General features: G+C 39.3%; 2 protein-coding genes across 6 annotated transcripts in view; one reads left to right on the top strand and one right to left on the bottom strand.

Annotated features, from left to right (window-relative positions):
- LOC107046470 (Down syndrome cell adhesion molecule-like protein Dscam2) overlaps positions 1-3,225 on the top strand; it is a 53,834-nt gene extending 50,609 nt beyond the window's left edge. For 2 of the 5 annotated variants that reach the window (XM_015269092.2, XM_015269094.2), the window contains exons 18-20: positions 873-1,023; positions 1,121-1,223; positions 1,381-3,225. In XM_015269092.2, the coding sequence (XP_015124578.1) occupies positions 873-1,023; positions 1,121-1,223; positions 1,381-1,612 (486 nt within the window). In that variant the 3' untranslated portion in view covers positions 1,613-3,225. Of the gene's footprint in view, positions 1-872; positions 1,024-1,120; positions 1,224-1,365 lie in introns of all 5 variants that reach the window. The other 3 variants (XM_015269089.2, XM_015269090.2, XM_015269093.2) reach the window with 2 other exon arrangements.
- An 82-nt stretch (positions 3,226-3,307) lies between these two features.
- LOC107046469 (tropomyosin-2-like) overlaps positions 3,308-19,016 on the bottom strand; it is a 42,143-nt gene continuing 26,434 nt past the window's right edge. The window contains exons 3-5 of the mRNA XM_015269088.1: positions 3,747-3,935; positions 3,481-3,689; positions 3,308-3,390 (exon numbers count right to left, since the gene is read on the bottom strand). Of these exons, the coding sequence (XP_015124574.1) occupies positions 3,308-3,390; positions 3,481-3,689; positions 3,747-3,935 (481 nt within the window). The remainder of the gene's footprint in view (positions 3,391-3,480; positions 3,690-3,746; positions 3,936-19,016) is intronic.

Genomic DNA, 19,016 nt, shown 5'->3' with positions numbered 1-19,016 from the left:
ATCGTAATATCTGTAATGTATGTTATCATCATTTATAAAAAACCTAATGACACAATACGCCGGATAGATTGACTTCAAAAAACGTTACACTGGATTTTTTATTAAAGGATCGTTTACATCGAATATCTTCAAGACTATGCAACCAATTTCACTTTTTCTTTTTTCAAAACATTCGTGTCGACGCCTTCTGTCTAAATCAATCAAAACATATACAGCCGTCCATACAAAGTTTTCGAGATATTCCCGTTTTTCCGTTTTTTCATAAAGAACTTTGTAAACACTCTAGCTTGTGCAAAAATCGAGACATCAACTTGTTTTCAATAGCTGGGAACTATTACAAACATTATCTATGAAACATTTTTATATTGCCCGGTGGCTTGGCGCAGTGGGTAAGTTCATTGCCTCACGTGCGAAAGGTTCCGAGTTCAAAACCCGGCCGGATAGAATGGTGAGATCTAACCATTTAAAATCTTGGTCATCATCGCAGCATGTCCTAACCGGGTCGAAGCGATGGAAAATAACGCTTAAAAAAAAATTTTATCTACGAAACATTTTTTGGGCACTTTAAATTCATTTTTCCTCGTTACCCTCAACGACTCAACTAAAATACGTTCGATCCTATTCTCATCAGCAAATTTGATGGTTGAAAATTCTGAAATTCATATTGAATATCCCGCGATATTTGCAAAATAATTTAAAAACCGATTTGAACGTCTCTCATTTCCCCGTTACGCTGGTGAACTCACCGAGGAGAAACGAATGTTTCATTTCTTTATGCATACAATTCAATTAGCTTGAGCCATCCTCTGTTAATATGCTTGAATCGATTAATATGGTAATCCCAATGAAACGTGTGTTTTGATCACCAACAGAGTATGAAGAGTGTGTCGTCACGACGACGCCAGCAGAGGAAGCAACATACACACGGGGACGACAGTGACGAGAGCGAGTCTGACCCGGACCAACTGACTCGCTCGAGAACCGAGTCGTCCAACCAACTGGACGCCGGCAAACTAAAGCACAGTACGTACCAATTTCCCCCTCCCCCCCAAACTCTGAAAACTCAATAAACCAAAAACCACTCTACCCTCGTTTTCTGCTCAATCAATTAAACTTTCAGTTCGAGCTGTTTCGGATTTCATTTACCACGGCACGTCGAGCACTTCGTCAGATATATCGCCAATGTGCGAGCAGAAGTCGTTACCGAGACGAGGACGATCCAGGTACTCCATTTATTCGTAATTTAATTCACAAAAAGTAATTAAAAAAAAGATTTATCCTCAATTGTGAGACGATAGACGAATAAGAAAAAATGTCAAACCAAATTCAAAATGATATAAAACAAGAAAATGGCTGTCTCTGAAGATGGCACGTTCCCAGCAGGAGTTCCCTGAGGATGCTGCTTCCCCCGATGTCAGTGGCCGAGACGGCATTTGTCAGTAATCAAGGAAACATACCTGGCAATGGCGACAGGAATGATCGACATGAATTGAGCGAGGCCGAGTGCGATATTGATTCACTGAAGAAGCCAAAACTCGGCCTCAGAAGTTCCCTGTGGTCGAGACCCGGTACACAGAACAATCCATCCTCGGATTACTCCATTGCAGTTTGAACGGTTACCAATTTAATATGAGAAAAGAAACAACACCTCAAGTTACTTTGAATAATTTAAAGTCTCAACATTCCATGACGTACTTCTGATACGTCCATATGACCCAACCCCTCACCAAGGAGCACTCGTCATGACCAACTATATGTTGTTTAACCATTTTTTGACTGACAAATGAGCCTTTGGAGATAAGTATAGACTGACGTTAATCATCTAGATACTGCCGATACCACAGTCTTCCTTTCTCTCTTCCTCAAATATCAGGTCTAACACTATGTTTTTCCTCTCTACCACTGCCAGAGCGTACGAAGACATCTCCGAAGGCCTTGTAAACTTTCATCTATCACCAATGATTGAACCAATAATCAATTGTAAATAATTTTTTGTATGAGTTTTTGCACATGACGAGGAGCACGAGTAAATGCGACGAATGACTGTGATTGAAGAGTGCTTCTAGTCGAAAAAAGGAGAGGACTTAACACTGTGGAGAGTACCGTAATGTATTGATGCATGCCAAAGATAAGTAAATAAATAAAAACCAATGAAACAAATCGATAATTTGCTCAGTACGCTTCGGACAGCCTCTCTGAAAGGTCTAATCGATAGCGAATACCCATCCGAGACCAAAAGACTTGACTATTCGTACGGCTAATTTGTGCAGCATCATTTCTCAGAGTCCATCGGGCCATAAATGCAAATTTACCAATTAACACAGGATTATTAAATTTCAAGAAAAAAATGACGATGAAGAAGTAATTGTCAAAAAAATGAAAATTGATAAAAAGTGGGTGTTTCGATCGGCTTTTTTGTCAGTCATTTTGACTTGATGCCAAAATGACGTTAATTATCAAACGAAGTTGGGCTCTGTTGCATTATAAAGTTTATGATACGTACGAATACCACGTTGATTAATTTAAATACGTTATAATTCTAAGACTTTTGAAATGACAAGTTGCGCGCGAATGGGCAATTCATGATTTTTGTATATTTAACGAATGGTGCAGAAATTCAACCAATACTATGAATAAAATCATCTTCACGTTGAGACGTGATGCAAGAGCGATGTATATAGGCAAGCAACGTCAATCAAATTATCATTTAATTTTAATGACCTTCGAGGTCATTTATACAATATACTTTATAAAAAAAATGAAAGTTCAGCTCCATCAGGAGAATAACTGTGTGAAGAAACAAATTTTTGTACATTTTTTCTTATCGCGCGCTCCTTACAACCTTTTTTCTAACGTCGAACTATACGCACATCTTTCAGTTTCCTCCCTTTGGAGAAAATTAAATAAAAAAATATGAATTCATAGAATTGGATAATGTCACGACCTTTGAACAGAGAAGAGTGCGTTTTTAATTTTGTGATGATCGTGAAGGGGCTATTAATCAAATGAATGATAATTATTATGGTGTAAATTAAAAAAAAATGGAAATGCAGAGAGAGATGGAGCAATAAATGAAGTGTGATGGAAGTGAGTTTCATCGTGTTTTATCGTCCCTGAAGGAATCTAAGTATGGACAAAGTTATGTTAATATTATCAGTGTACGATGAAAGTCGTTTCAAGGCATAAATATCGATCGTAGAGTCGATTAAATAAATTGATATCACGTAAGAACATGCGTATAATTTTCATTGGACCTCCATCTCGTTCACCTTTTGCTTATTTCTTTTTTTTTCATCCTCGAGTAAATTCAATAACCCGTAAGTGCAGCAAAGGTCGAGTCCATATCGTCGCAGATATACTTAGATTTCTGTTTCTCTCTGAACAGCCAATCTAGAATAATTTGATTTCAGTGATTTTATTGAATTAATCGAATGCTGGATTTTTCGAATCTCATTATCAACTTTGAATGCATTTTTTTACCTTCACGTATATCCAACTCCTTCTGCAGTATTTTGATTTGATTTTCAGCAATTACAGCTCGTCTCTCTGCGTCCTTTAACTTCACCTTCAACTCCTTGAGCTGTTGCTTAAACGCTTCAACTCGCTGATTAGCTTTCTCTTCCGAAACTTCGAGAGACTTCAATATATTACCGACGATGAACAGTTCATCCTCACGCTCAACAATTTTCCTAACAAATTAGGTAGATTGAAGGAGTTTAGTTTTACTTTTCAGGTGATTCACTTACGCATCACTGCATCTGATTCTGTCCTCAGTAGCTTCGAGCTGATCTTCGACGAATGCCAGTCGTCGAGATATCTCATCGGACTTGGCATCAGCGTCTTCAGCTATCAATCGGACTTCCTTCAATTGCATTGTCAGCTGATCCATTCGTTCGTAGTCTTGTTTACTATGATTCTCGAGGCCTTTGCAGATTCTATTCAATAAGAGAATTCATTATATGTAAGTAGAGATGTGGAATGATCGTCTTTTTCCCTTCCAGTCAGGTCAGACATTGATAGTTGGTTTCTGGATATTTTCTGACCCTGACCAAATTTTCTATGCAAAATGACCGTAACAGTTAAGCTGTATCAGACACGAGCCAAAATAACCAAAAATCGTCTATACAGGGTATCCCACGACCGATCCTTTTCCTTCGAGGGTATTGAAAAGGATGCTTTTTGAAGTGGAAAGGTCCTCTTCCATTTTTGGATCTGAATACTTTTTTTTGTCCGTCCTTTTTTTCGTTTGATCTGTTACTACTGATTCCTAGGGTGGATATTTATTGTTTACTAATCCTCTGAATAAATATTAGAATTTTTAGTGATTCAAACGCTCCACATTTTTATCACCTTCACCATCAGGTTATAGGCCCAGAAAATGTGCCATGTTTATTGATGGAGCAAAAATTTTTCAAGTGATTTTTGGAGATATGTGCTGTGGGCACGCGTCAGGTGTGGACAACGAGAAATACCGTTGTGTTACTGATTGAACGGGAAAAACCGTTGTGTTTTTGGTTGGAGATATTGTTGTCATTTTGTAACTAGAGGAAGGAAGACTTCGCTCAAGATGACGAGTACAACATCGAAATTCGATAAATTAAACAAGGAGAATTATGATACTTGCGAAATTCAAATGAAGGCCATGTTGATTAAATGCAAATTGTAGGATTTCGTCAGCGGGACAAATGCGCAACCGGCGCTTACTGCACCTACTTATGCAGCATGGAAGGAAAAAGATGAGCAGGCTTTTGCGGAGCTTGTTTTGGGAATTGAGCGGTCCGAGATCAAGAGAATTAAGAAGTGTTTAACATCAAGAGAGTCCTGGTTAGCATTAAAAACGGAGTATCAGACTAGAGGGCCCGCTCGAAAGGTTCGTTTGCTCGATAAACTGGCGTCTCATGGAATGCAGTAAGGTGAAAATTTGGAGCAGCATTCAGATGACTTTATGGATTCAGTGGACAAATTGGAGGAGATTGACATCGTGGTGCAGAAGGACCTGCTGTCGGTGTTGATGATGCGAAATTTACCGCCTTCTTTTGATGGGTTTCAACGTGCAATGATGGCAGGGAGAGATGAGCTTCCTAAACCGGAGGTCGTGAAAAAAAATTCGCGAGGATTATGAGTCTCGACAGAATGATTCGGCAGTTTCGTCTGGTCAGGATGTTATGTTTGTCAAGGGAGCTACAAACAGAGGGGGAGATAAACAGAGGAGGTTTTCCAACGGTAATTCTAATCAGAATTATCGCGGTCGGAATTACAGTTCACAACAAAATTTTTATCGAGGTCTCCAGTCAAGTCACAGTTCACAACAAACTGGAGATAATTCAGGTGTGTCAAAACCAAATATTATATATTTGAGATGCAATCGACCGGGTCATATTGCTCGTTCCTGTTTTGCAAAGCTTCCCCAGTCGCAATCGCGACAACAGTTACATTCACAGCCACATTCGCACCTGATTCAAGATGATGATCAAAATGGAAGTAAGATCGTGAGTCGGGCTGATACGGTTGAAGAAATCGCTCTTCGCGCTGGTCCAGAATGTTTAAACACAGTGGTGTCTGGACAGCGGTTGTTCCTCTCGAATGATGGCTCACAGGGAAATTTTTGATAAGTATGCAGACATTAATAAACCATTGAATCTGGCAAACAAGGAGGTTACTCAGATAACAGGTGTTGGAGAAGTCAAGGTCATTATTAATAATGGAGAAAGGAGTCAAAATTTGAGGCTACTTCAAGTCTATCACGTTGGAGATCTTCGTATGAATTTAATGTCAGTATCAAAAATCACAGATCATAGTTTCAGTATTGTTTTTCGTAAGGATAGAGCTGTGGTGAAGTATAAAAATGGAAATGTTTTGATGTTTGCTAAAAGGAGAGGCTATTTGTACTATGTTGATTGGGGAACTGAGACTAGTTACATAGCTGATACGACTGGCACCTGGAAGCCTGGTAATTTATTGGAGCTCTGGCATTATCGTCTGGGACACTTGACTACGGTGGATCTGAAGAAGATGAGGAGCAGTAACTGCGTTTATGGAATGGATTTCAAACCTGAGGAGGAGATGAGAGATTGCGAGATATGTGCTCGAGAGAAATTGACTCGTTTACCCTTTCAGTTGTCTAAAAAAGAGAGAACGACGGATGTGTTGGAGATTATTCATATGGATATTTATGGACCAATGAGAAGTGCCTCTTATTCTGGGAAAGGTTATTTGATCGTTTTTGTCGATGATAAATCCAGGTGGTGTACGGTGGATTTTTTGAGAGAAAAATCAGAGGCTTTGGAGAGTTTTAAGAAGTTCAAGCCTCAGGTGGAGAGGGAGACGGGTAGAAGAATAAAGTTCTTGCAATCAGACAACGCTAAAGAGTTTTTAAGCAGCGAGTTTGAGGTTTTCCTGGCTCAACAAGGGATTCAACGACGTCTGTCAATACCTTATCCCCCTCAGCAGAATGGTATTGCTTAGAGGATGAATAGAACGCTGGGCGAAATGGCACGATGTTTACTGAGACAAGGTCATATGTCACCTGTTTTCTGGGCTGAGGCTGTGAATACGGCCTGTTATATTCGAAATCGGTGTGTGAGTAAATCATTGGAGGAAAAAACTCCTCATGAAGTTTGGAAGAATAAGGTACCAACTTTAGTTTATGTTAAGACGTTTGGTTGTCAAGCATTTGTTTTAAACAAGACACAGAAGGGCAAGTTCAATTCTCGAGGAATTGAATTTGTTATTGTTGGATATTCTTCAGTCTCGAAGGCGTATAGATTTTGGAGTCCAGAGAAGAGGAAAATTCTAGTCAGTCGAGATGCCAGGTTCATGGATTCATTCTTCTTCAACGAGGGTTTCGAGGATTTTTATGGCGAGAAGGAGATAGTTGTACAGGAAGAGCGTTGTGAAGATGATGTTTCGAAAATTGAGGTAAAAACTGTTCTCAATCCTTGGGACATGACAGATGAGGAGATTGAAGGTCTTGGAGAAATTGAACGTCGAGCAGTCAGGAGAAGGGTTCCAAGTGCCCCTGTTCGTCGTGCTCCGGGTAGGCCAAGAATTGAGAGGACTGGTTCGGTGGGCAGACCAAGAAAAATATATAATTTACATGATCTTGAAGTTGATATGCAAGATGAGGAGAATGATGAGCAACAGTCATTTGCACCAAGAGTTTCTGAGATTGTCATAGATGATGTTTTTGAGGGCGATGTCGAGGCAGAGTCATGTTTTTGTGAAGAGTTTGTCAATTTTTCTGTTGGTCCAGATTCTGACACTTGGGAAGAGGCTGAGAAGACTGGTGAGTTTGAGAGTTGGAGAGCTGCTTCAGAGGACGAATTCATTTCATTGGTTTTTAATGAGACTTGAGAAGTAGTGAATCACCCTTTGCATAGGAAGGTGATCAAGAATCGTCTGGTGTTTCGTACTAAACAGGATGGAGAAAAAACAAAGAACAAGGTGCGTCTTGTGGCGAAGGGCTGTCCGCAGAATCCTGGAGAGGATTTCACTGAGACTTATTCACCTGTAGTAAAAACTACTACTATTCATCTTCTGGCAGCGTTGGCAGCAGAAAAAGGTATGGAAATTCAACAGATGGATGTTGTGACGGCGTATTTGAACGGATTCCTGGAGGAAATAGTTTACATGGATACTCCAACGCAACTAGAAGAGATTTTGGAAAAAATCGTCGCTGGGAAACCTGTATGATGTGGACGAAAGGTGGTGACTGACCAGAAAATAATTTCAACAGTTGAGAAGTGGATGAGGGGCTTGAGGGCGAAGAACAGTCCAGTTTATCTGTTGAAACGATCGTTATACGGATTGAAACATTTAGGGGTGCAGTGGTATAAAAGGCTGAGGGCTGAGTTGCTGAAAATGGGGTTGGACTATTCCCCCCTTGATCCATGTCTTTTCTTCATGAACGATGGCAAAAATCTGTGGTGGTCACTATATGTGGATGACATTTTAATTGCATCGAATTGTCCAGAGTGGAGACAGAGTGGAAACCTTTCAAATGAAAGATCTTGGTCAAGTCAACAAGTGTTTGGGTATTCAGTTCATTCAGGATGAGGTGAATCACAGCGTGCAGTTGTGTCAACGTGATTATATTGATAACTTGCTGGAGGTTTATTTCGGAATGACGAATTGTAAAGCTGTCAGTACACCTATTTTGACACATTGCGCGTTGACACGCCCAGAGAAGATTGATGAGAAGATTATGGGGGACTTGCCCGATCAAAATCTGATTGGAGGTCTGTTGTATCTGGCCATCTCCACATGTCCAGATATCTCTTTTGCTGTGAGTTTCTTAAGTCAATTCAATTCTTGTTATAATGAAACTCACTGGAAAGCTGCAAAACGAGTACTGAGGTACCTGAAGAGGACAAGAGACTATCGATTGAACTTTAAGAAAACTGGAGAAGATCTGCATGGTTTTGTCAACGCTGATTGGGGTAACATTCTGGGAGATCGACGTTCTTTTTCTGGCTACGCTTTTGTCATGGGATCATGTCCGATCAGCTAGAAGGCTCGAAAGCAACGGACTGTGGCTTTGTCGACGACGGAGTCAGAGTATATGGCAATTAGTGAAGCAACTCGTGAGGCATTATTTTTGAAAGGTATTCTCAGATCAATTGGATTCTCAATTAATTGTATTTCTTTATTCAACGATTGTCAGAGTGCTCAAAAGTTAATTCGAGGTCATGCAATTCATTTGAGGTCTAAACATATTGATATCCGTCATTACTTTATTCGTGAGAAACTGGATAGTAAAATTTTAGATTTGAAATATTTGCCAACTGATGAAATGCCAACAGATGTTCTGACCAAAGGGCTAAGTCATGTACGTCATTTGAAATGCATCTCTCGTTTGGGAATTTTAATGCTTTGAGATTGTTACAGATTTTTATAGTCGACTGCTTTGAAGGGGACGTGTTGAGATATAGTCAAAGGCAGTTTCTTACCGATTGAGTCTAAATTAATTTGAATATAAGATGTCACTACTAGCTGATCACACTGTATCTTTTTGACGTGTATATATTATTCATTATTCATTATTCATCATGGCGTCACACCTGTAACGCGTTGTTATTTACTTCAAAAAGTATCAAGTTATTTCTTTGTAATCCTCTGAATAAATATTAGAAATTAAAGTGATTCAAACGCTTCACATTTTTATCATCTTCACCATCATTTACAATTGTTCAAAATTTGTTTTCCTTGTGTTTTCTTTCCAGTATGATTGATGCCCACATATGTAACCATCTACGGCTACACTCCGCCATTTTGCCCTATCGCACCCAAAATCATTTTTCAAAAAGCGGGAAAAAAAGTTCTCAGATCCAAAAGTGGAAGGGGAACTTTCCACTTCAAAAAGCACCCTCTTTAATATCCTCGAAAGAAAAGGAAGCGTCATGAGACACTATATATATATATATATAGTTGCAAATTGTCCGTCAGTTTTATTTCGGTCATTTTTCGAGAGTTCGATCGGAAAACTTTTTAATAGAATTTAATTGAGTAGCAAAGCGGTAAAAGAGTTCAAATCGATTTTGACTATTGGTCAGATTTCAGTGAATATCTCGGAATTTGAGGCAGATCGCAAAATTTTTGTTATACCCTTTTCTATAGAGCGAATTGAGGGCTACGACAAAGGTAGTTACGAAAATTTTGCTATCTTCCTTAGATTCGGAGCTATTTCTCAAAAAATCAGCTGAGAGCCAAGTCGACTTAAACCATTTTACCGCTTAGCTACCGAATTATTATCATTAATTATTTTATTCATCAATTATTATCAACGGCCCCATTCTCAATAATCCACTTTTAAAAAATTCAGTGTAACGATTTTTGAAGCCTCTATTCCGCTTATCAAGTAATGTCATATGATGTCTATGTATATTTTTTATGTACTGTAATCTTTTGTTTACAGTAATTGTAAAAAAAGAGAAATTCATTTCTTACTGTAGTAAAAAAATATATATTTCTGTAAAAAAATATATATATATCGGATAGTATCTGTGTATATAGTACATAATACATCCCTAAAAATAAAAAAGAATGCAAAAAGCAGAAGAGAAACGAAGAAGATGAAGAGGATTATAAGGATTCCAAATAAATTATTCAAAAATTTAATTCTCATTGTGAAAATCTTTGTTGAGACCATTCATTTTTCCTTCATTATTATTGAGATAAAAATTAATGAAAGTGAGAAACGGTAAGGTTTTACTATTCCGGCATCCATGGAAACAATACGCGCACGAAGTACGCACCCTGTTCTAGTTATATATAAAAAACATAGAATACATTCCTGAAACTTTTCCTTCGAAAACTTGGATATTAACTTCAGAAGTCTAATATAAGATTATTCACTACAATTGACATATATTAAGCCCCATGGCACTGGACATACGCGCGCGGAGCGCGGGCTAATCTAGTGTTAGAAAAAAAAAGAAATTTCATGACTAGTCGACTAGTAATTTCTTGGACAGTGCCACTGAATGCAATCTAAGGATATCCAAGTACTTTGTCTATTTTTTCTCCAATGAAATGCTTTTCTACTTTTCTGGTTGAACATCAGAGGTCTCATTTGAGCCTCATTTGACCCTAAGTTTCCGAACATTTTACAATGACTTTATTATTTAGACTTTGCAGGTCTGAATTTGAATTTCAATATTGAACCGTTAGAAAACATTTAAAAAATCTGAAAACAAAATTAGAAAGTTTACTTTTAGAGGAAGATTGATGAAATAATTGAAAAAGTGCAATTTTTGAAACTTACGAGCATTTTCTATAAATACTTTATAAACAATGAATTTTCTACTATAAAAATCATTTGTTCGGAATCGTAACAAGTTTATTCATATTGCGAATTTTACCAGAAATCGATTTCATGCCTAACAAAATTGGGTTTCCGGAAATTAAAAAAATTTCAAGTATTTATTTATAAACAACGAATGTTGATAAAATATTATATTTCAGGACGAGTGTCATGGAGTTTTTTAATCGCGTGGAGCTAGCGTCTGAGCCGAAGGCAAGGACTGCCCAACCACGCGAGTCAAAAAAACCCAGGGCACTAGTCGTGAACGATATTTTTTTCGTAGTTATTTTCACATTTGCCAGTTCGGGGAAGGGTTAATACCAATCCTTGGACTGGGAAAAGTGAAGGTTAGTGCGGAAAACTAAATTTCTCCGAAATTCAGAGTTTTCAATGACAAAAACGAAATTTCCAACGACATTTCTTGAAATTTCAATGGAACTTGAATGTGATAAAAATTTCCGAAAAGTCTACTGGAAATTTTGTCTAAAAATTTTCAACTGTGTAGAAAGGGCTGGACGACATAGACGGAAATTGACGCTTAAGGCCAATCTTTTTTTTTTCTGACCATATGATCAGATTCTCGACGCGATAATTACCGGTTATAATTTACTGGGAATAGAGTATCTGAATACTATAGATTTGACGATTTTCAATTATCAATCCCGGGCCAAATTGCCCATGCTGTCGAAGCGGCCAAACCTCGGCCTAGAATCGACATACCAAGTCTTAGCGACCCACTTACGGCCAAACATCGGCTTTGGACTGACATGGCAAGTCTCGGCAACTCCTTCACGGCGAAGTATCGACTGAACGTCAAATGGCCATTCGTCGAATCCCAAGTCTCGGCCAATAATTGGGTAAACTTCGGACGCCGAGACTCGATAAGGGTCAAACAGGAAAGACAAGTCAACCAATTCCACGGGTCAAACTCTCATTAGGGTCACTGTTCAGTAGAGAAACCGAGCGCAATATTCCAACGGACCAAATAGCAAACCTACTTGTAAGGGTTGGAGGCTTTTATAAAAGGTCGAATGATCATAGGGGTCGAATGCGTCATGCAGGAAATCGTGCAGATGCTAAGGGTCAAACGATCATAAGGTTGGTACGGTTCAAACTCGAGACCTTAATATGATGTAATCTTATTATTTATTGATCATAAATAAATAGGCTGTTTACGGAGTATTAAGAAGGCAGGAGAGTAAAAAAAACTACCGAAATGCGAGAAAATCTGAGCTCCATAAATTCCCTTCGTTTGGTGAGTTCGGAGGCTCAAAAGTTATCACCACCAAATCCTTAGCACCACGAAAGTGTTATGGAACAAGTTGAGGGTGATCTGAGGAGGATAAATAATTTTTAAAAATGTTTAAAAGTACGAGGTGACTGACAGCTGTAAGCGCCGCCATCTTGGAAGTCCCGTGGAGTCCGGGGAGGGGGTATCCAAGCATCAAGACGGCATCCAGACCTGTCAATGACCTCGTGTTTTAATCATTTATTAAAAATATTTATTCTCCCCAGACCACCCTCAACTTTAGTCCAGTCGGTGGGGCTTCAGAAATAGGGTTTGTCTTCATTTTGCAGAACAGTAAATCGATTCTGAAAACTGTTCTTTTCAAATGCTTGGGATAAGGTGCTTTTTGTTTATTAAAAAAAATACCTCTTGGCTAGGCCACTTTCAATTGAAATATCTCGAAAATTATTGTAAAGTTATCGAGACATGCAATGATTAAAAGTTAGATAATTTCATAGAGAACACAAAAGTTATTGATTTAGGTCTCTATACTAATAATTTTCGAGATATGACCATTTATTGATCGGAGCGCGCGCCGATGCGGCGCCGCGCTATAAACAAATGCGGGTAACTTGACCAAAAATGTGAATTATGATAATTCTTTTTTGTATCCAACTTTCCGTAGTTCTTATGCCCTGTGATAATTTTTTTTTCAACTTTTAGGTTTTTTTTCATTACATTTTTCATTAAAAATGAAGAATTTCCGTTGTCACTTCAAAAACCTAATTTTCAATCGAAAAATTGCGCATTTCTAATTGTACTAGTGCCGCCGCAGCCACAAGCGGCTACGACGTTGGTCCCTTTCATTATGTTTTTTTCTTTTTTTTTTGCTGGGAATTCATCAAACGAGGAGAATTTGTGGAGCTCAGATTTACCCACATTTCAGTAGTTTTTTTTATCCTCCTGTCCTCTTAAAAATGAGTATTGGGTGGGTCACGGGTGCTGATCATCGGCCGATGCTTAGCAACCAATACCGGCCCAACGTTATCAAACCAATAGCTAGCCAAGGGGAGGCCTAGGCCGATTGAGGATCGGCACCCAAGACTCTGCAGTTCGGCTGCCAGTACTGGCCCAATCTTGGCCCGTTTGACTTTTCGTCCCCGGGTATATTTTGGTAATTACTTCACCCCTTACCTATTACAGACCCGATTCTGTTTTTTCTCAATAAATTGTTGCTACTGCGAAATAATTATCTATTTCAAAGAATCTTCTATACCGCGCCAGATCCCACTCACAATGATAAATCTTAAGCCATCGAATACAATTTGATTTCTTCTAATGTTGTAATGAATGAACAAAATCAATTCCCTAGAAAATTCTATCGCAAAATGCTCTTTTCAAGATCAAAATTTTTTTCATTAACCTGTTTTTGGAGAATTAAATAACTATGTATTTTGTCAGGAGATATATCAAACATCATGCGTTAGAAAAATTCACTTCATTGGAGAAATAGGAGCTGAGATATTTGACAAAAATTGTGTGTTTAACCAACGCAGATGAGCAAGCAAAGAGGGTTAAAAGATATGTGTGCATGTCGTGGGTGAAGTAGGTTTAATCGGCCCTGCATTTTCTGCACTGACAAAAACAACGTTTTTTAAGAAGTACGTTTTTACTTATATCAAGAAACTCGTGGCTTGAAAATTTTCAACAGCAAATATCTTGCACTAAGAAAAAAAACATTCATCAAGAAATTTTGCACTTGGCCTAAAGACGAAAACAATTTCTTGATAGCAAGAAAGCGATTTCTCAAACAAAGTAAAATTGAATTAATTCATTTAATAGTTTTCTAGCCTCAATTCCAAATTATTTCAATGCAAATTGATTTGAGAACTCGTTTTCTTGATATGAACCAATTGCCCTTATCTTTCGGACAATAATAAAATTTCTTGGCGTAAGATTTTTTTTCTTAGTGTGAAATATTGTGTACTTGGTAATTTTCAACCCATGAATTTCTTGATAGAAGTAAAGACGTACTTCTCAAAAAACTCATGTCTTCTCAATGTGTAGTTTCACTAACGACGGTAGTTTGTAAAGCGTTCCACATCCTAATTGTGACGTTCCAGGATATTGTTGGATAGGATTTTGGAGGAGAAATAATTTCACAGACAGCCGACCATAATAGTTGGGTGAGTTAGGTGTTGCTCCGGCGAACATCCGAGTGCAGCTGCGTTTAGCGTGGTTAGTACTTGCATGGGCGACCGCGGAGGAACACCCTCGGCCAGCAATTTTGGAAGGTAGGCAAGGTGTAGTGGCCTAATGTGCCCCTCCCCTATAATCTCTGGCCCCTCTAGTCAGTGTGACAGAAGGGTACATAGGGGCTCTGCACAATCGGCCGCCTGCACGACTAGGATTTTCCATGGTTTCCCGTGCAGTCCTAGCCCGAATGGGGTACAGTTAAGAGTAAGACGGCCCATGATAACGTAGATAAAAATCAGAAGAGAGAAGTGGGAGAGGCAAGGCAGATGAATGGGGAACCTATAAAAACCGTACTGGTAGTGGGAAAGAAATATGAATAAAAAAATGATTTCACAGACAGACTGATAATGAATAAGTCTACCCACGGCACCGTTCATCGTTTTGACCCACGGTGCCGGTTCTCTTCAGAGCACGTTCATTTATAGGTATGAACATATACGTGGAAAATAGAAAAATGTAACTGAGGACTTTTTTCCGATTTGTCGTCCCGTTCTTATTATACCGAATGAAAATCATTTAGAGGTAGTGGAGGGGGAAGTTGTGTCGTGTATAGATACGCGGTGCGCTCAGCCTGAGATGTTGGACAATTGATGTCAAAACATTTTCTTGGCCGATACGCTACCGCGTATCTCGATATGTTAATGCGCATCTCTGGAAGATGTGCATTAACATATAACAGAAAATAAATTTGTTGTGATTCCGAAAAAAAGATTTCTAGTGCGGAAAACTAATATCTAGGGTTCACTGAGGATCAGTGTTCGAACAGGTCCAGTAGTCGAACTAATTTGACACCATTTCCAGACAATCAATAAATGAATGGTAGTGATACTCAAAATTACATGCAAAGATTGAAATTGGAACATTTGAAGATAGTGTCATAATCATTAGACCCTTTTATTGAATCATCAGTCACAAATATCCGGAAAAAGAAAGAGATTAAGATGACTCGACGTACAAGGACATCAGCCGCGAATCTCTATTAACGATGTTCAAGCGAGGAATAGCATATTCAAAAAATGCAGCCAATTTTATGAAACTTTTTTCACATATTATTTAATCTATTTAGGCACTCCTTGCCAAATTTCAGAAACCCCAGGTTCAGGACAACAACAAAAATGAATTTTAAAGTTGCTGTTTGCATATCAGGTTAACTGCGTCATCGATAATTTCAGTATTTTTTCCACATTGCCGACTGGTCAATAATGTAGGGAAAATGTACGAGTTATCAATGGCCTCTTTAACCTCATGTATACGTAGCAACTTTAGAAGTCATTTTTGTTGTTGTCCTGAATGTGGGGTTTCGGAAATTTTGCAAGAGGTGCCTAAATGAATTAGATAATATGTGAAAACAAATTCATGAAATTGGCTGCATTTTTCCAATATTCTACTTCTCTCCTGAACATCGTTAAGAGACATGTAGTTCGATTACTATGGGTTTCCACCCATTTCCATCTTTTTGTATTCATATTCTAAATTTTATTGTCAACTAACATCTATTCTATTTTCTTGATGATCTATTGGATATATAAAGTGAAGCGTCAATGATCTACAAAACAAGGTCATACTTTGTTATATTTTTCGTTACCCCGTTCATGAAGACTCGATTAACGCACACCGCGCGTGGGAAAACGCCGCTTATGATCGTCGCAACACTATAGTATATTGTGCACCAAGGAATGAAAATAGGACATTCCAATCCGCGTATGGATTTCTGGTAAACACGAGGGTTTCGATTGTCCTGTTTTCATTCCTAGGTACACATGCTATTTCTTACCATAACTCCACGGTAACGATCGATTCGTAAATGTAGGGAGAAACATGGGTTATGTGATTCCAAGGATTGTCGAAAACAACAGGAATCCGAGGAACGAAATAAACCACTTTTCTGCCGTCATTTGGGGATGAAAATCGTAGTTTTCATGGAGATTTGACGAAATAGTAGAGTTCTAAGCTAGGGAGCTAAATAAAGAGTGTCGTTCCCTTCCGCAAAGCGGAAGGAAAACGTGTACAGTAGACTCTCCTTTCTCCGCCGACTCCGTAACCCAGATGCGGGATACCAAGCTTGAAGAATGGGATCAAGCTTGGGTCAATCTAGGATACCAAGCCTTGGGATTCCTAGCTTTGATCAAGCTTCAACCTGTAGTTATACCTAGGTAAAACCAAGCTTGGTGATATCCTGGGAATAAAAGCTTGGGTGCCAAGGTACTTCCAATCCTGGTCCAAGCTTGGTACTCCAAGCTTGAACTCAAGGGCTTGGACCAAGCTTGAACCTATGCTGATACCTAGGTAAAACCAAGCTTAGTGATATCCTGTGAATTAAATCTTGGGTGCCAAGGTAGTCCCAATCATGGTCCAAACTTAGTATTCTAAACTTGAACTCAGGGGCTTGAACGAAGCTTCAACCTGTGGTGATACCTAGGTAAAACCAAGCTTGGTGATAGTCTGGGAATCAAAGCTTGGGTATCAAGGTAGTCCCAATCATGGTCCAAGCTTGATATTCCGAGCTTGAGCTCAGGGGTTCAACCAAGCTCGGCCCAATATGTTGGGGTCAAGAGGGGGAGGAGAGGGGGGGGATAAATAGGATGATAGGATGAAAGGGAGCGATGAAAAGCATCACTATCAAGCATGCGCAGAAATTATTTTTTTTTACCACACTATCCCCTTTTACTCCACTATCTCACTCACCATTCGATTAACCGGACTATCCCATTTTACCCCTCTCACCAATTCACCCCGGTATTCCATTTTACCCCACTGTCTGAGTGACCCGCTGTCCTGTTTTACCTTGCGGTTCAACACCCCCCCTCCCCCCATCCATCCCTCCTCGCCCAATCCACCTTACTATCCCATTTTGCCCCACTGTCAGATTCATCCTCGAATCTCGTTGTACCCCGCTATCCAATGAACCGGCTGCCCGATTCACTTCGCCATCCCCTTTTACCCCATTGTCCATTCAATTCCAGTTTCCCTCCCCTCTCCCTCCTCCGCTCGTGGTATGCTGTATTACACTCAATGTTCACTCCACTCCATTTATCTCTATCTTCCCCCTTTTCTCAAATGCCTTCATCAACCCGAAAATAATTAATGGTTGCACAATTAGCTGCACAGCTCAGAAGCATACCGGGATATCCTGCGATCACTGAGCTAAGCAGTAGCGAGACGGGGCACTACAACGATGGGTGACCGATTGGGAACACCGACATCAGATATCTTGAAAAGCAATGGACCGATCCGTTTTTTTCTTTTTTTCCCATTTTCGTTCTACTAAGTTGATGATGTCGCTATTTTCCTCTTTTTTCCAACGATTAATTTATGCAAGGTTTAAAAAATTATTCAATATGAAAATTTAATACCAAGCTTGGATTTATTGACTATCCGATATTGGCCCAAGCTAGATGAATGGCTTGGACCAATCTAAATCACCAGGCTTGGAACAAGCTTGACATCCCAGCTTGGACTAGTGTTACAAATCAAGGATTAGCCAAGGTTGATTCAACATTGGAATACGAGCTTGACCCAAGCTAGGCTAGTCTTGGTCCAAGCTTGGTTCAAGCTTGAACCAATGGTCAATTCCCACCTGGACATCTGCGCTCACTCCCCTCGAGGCCTGTTGCCCCTCAAAAACCTTCCACCACTCCATATCTATGGTGCATCCTTCTCTTTGACGTCATGCGCTATGAAATGCCCAGTGGGTCACAAATGTAAACCACTGCCACGATTCCTCTCACTATTCCCGACCCTTTCATTCTTCTAATGCTGCTGTAAACTAGACGAGTGGGGATGTTTCTTTATCTGCGTTTCACATGAATAGTCCAGTCATTCTAAATGTTTGATACATGGTGTATGGCAAATTAAAATGAACCGAATGAAAGCTATATCAATCAACAGTCCAAGGTCCCCTGATTAATGTTTGAAAATTTATAATTAATTAAAAACCATCGAAAAATTCGGCACAATGAACGTTTACCCCCTTCAATCCTTTCTGCCTTCAATCCCGTTTAATCAATCCTAAAAGTAAAAATACCATATTGTAGCGGAGAAAATCTACTATGAAATTGAGTTAGGAAGTTAGGGGTGAAAATGCACGGTTAATTTATTATTATTTTTTCAAGTTATTTCTGTGAATTGGGCATCAACGGATCAGCTGATCGAGACGCCACGCCCCATGGCGCCTGGGCCCGAGTCCCCTGATGCGCGCGATGCGCAGTAGATTCAAATATCCACAGCAACGGAATTATAATATAATTCCATTTTATTCTCCTCTTTTTCCCTCTGAACCTTTCGAGTCTCAATACTTTTTCTTATCTGAATGCTGAATACTTCCCTAACTTCGCAACAATCTTTTCCATAAGCTTCCGTAAATTTTTATCGCATAATATTAGTTAAAATATGGCTCACGTCCATCGTGATTCATCAATGAAACTATTACTCTTGGAATCTGATGGCTTTATTGAATGGTTTGGTTATTCCTAAATGCAATAGCTGTTGATGAATGTTACGGATCGTTCCGAGAACAATAACTAGAAATTTCTGTGAAATATCTAATACGCCCATTGAGTATTTCTATTTCTATTTATTGAAACAACTCACAACTGGATTAAGACTAAATCCTGTTGGATGAGTTTTAACTTAGGAAGGGCCTAGTGACGGTAGTGATGACCCTGCTCAGGAGGGGGTCGCACGTGCCGACCCTTGGTGAGTGCTCCTCCCCATTGCGAATACTTGTGAGGT

Source organism: Diachasma alloeum, unplaced genomic scaffold (genome assembly GCF_001412515.2).
Source record: "Diachasma alloeum isolate Michigan unplaced genomic scaffold, Dall2.0 Dall_scaffold_01411, whole genome shotgun sequence".
Classification (NCBI taxonomy): Eukaryota; Metazoa; Arthropoda; class Insecta; order Hymenoptera; family Braconidae; genus Diachasma; species Diachasma alloeum.
The sequence above is the reverse complement of the archived record's forward strand: the minus strand, read 5'-3'. Positions and strand labels throughout refer to the sequence as shown.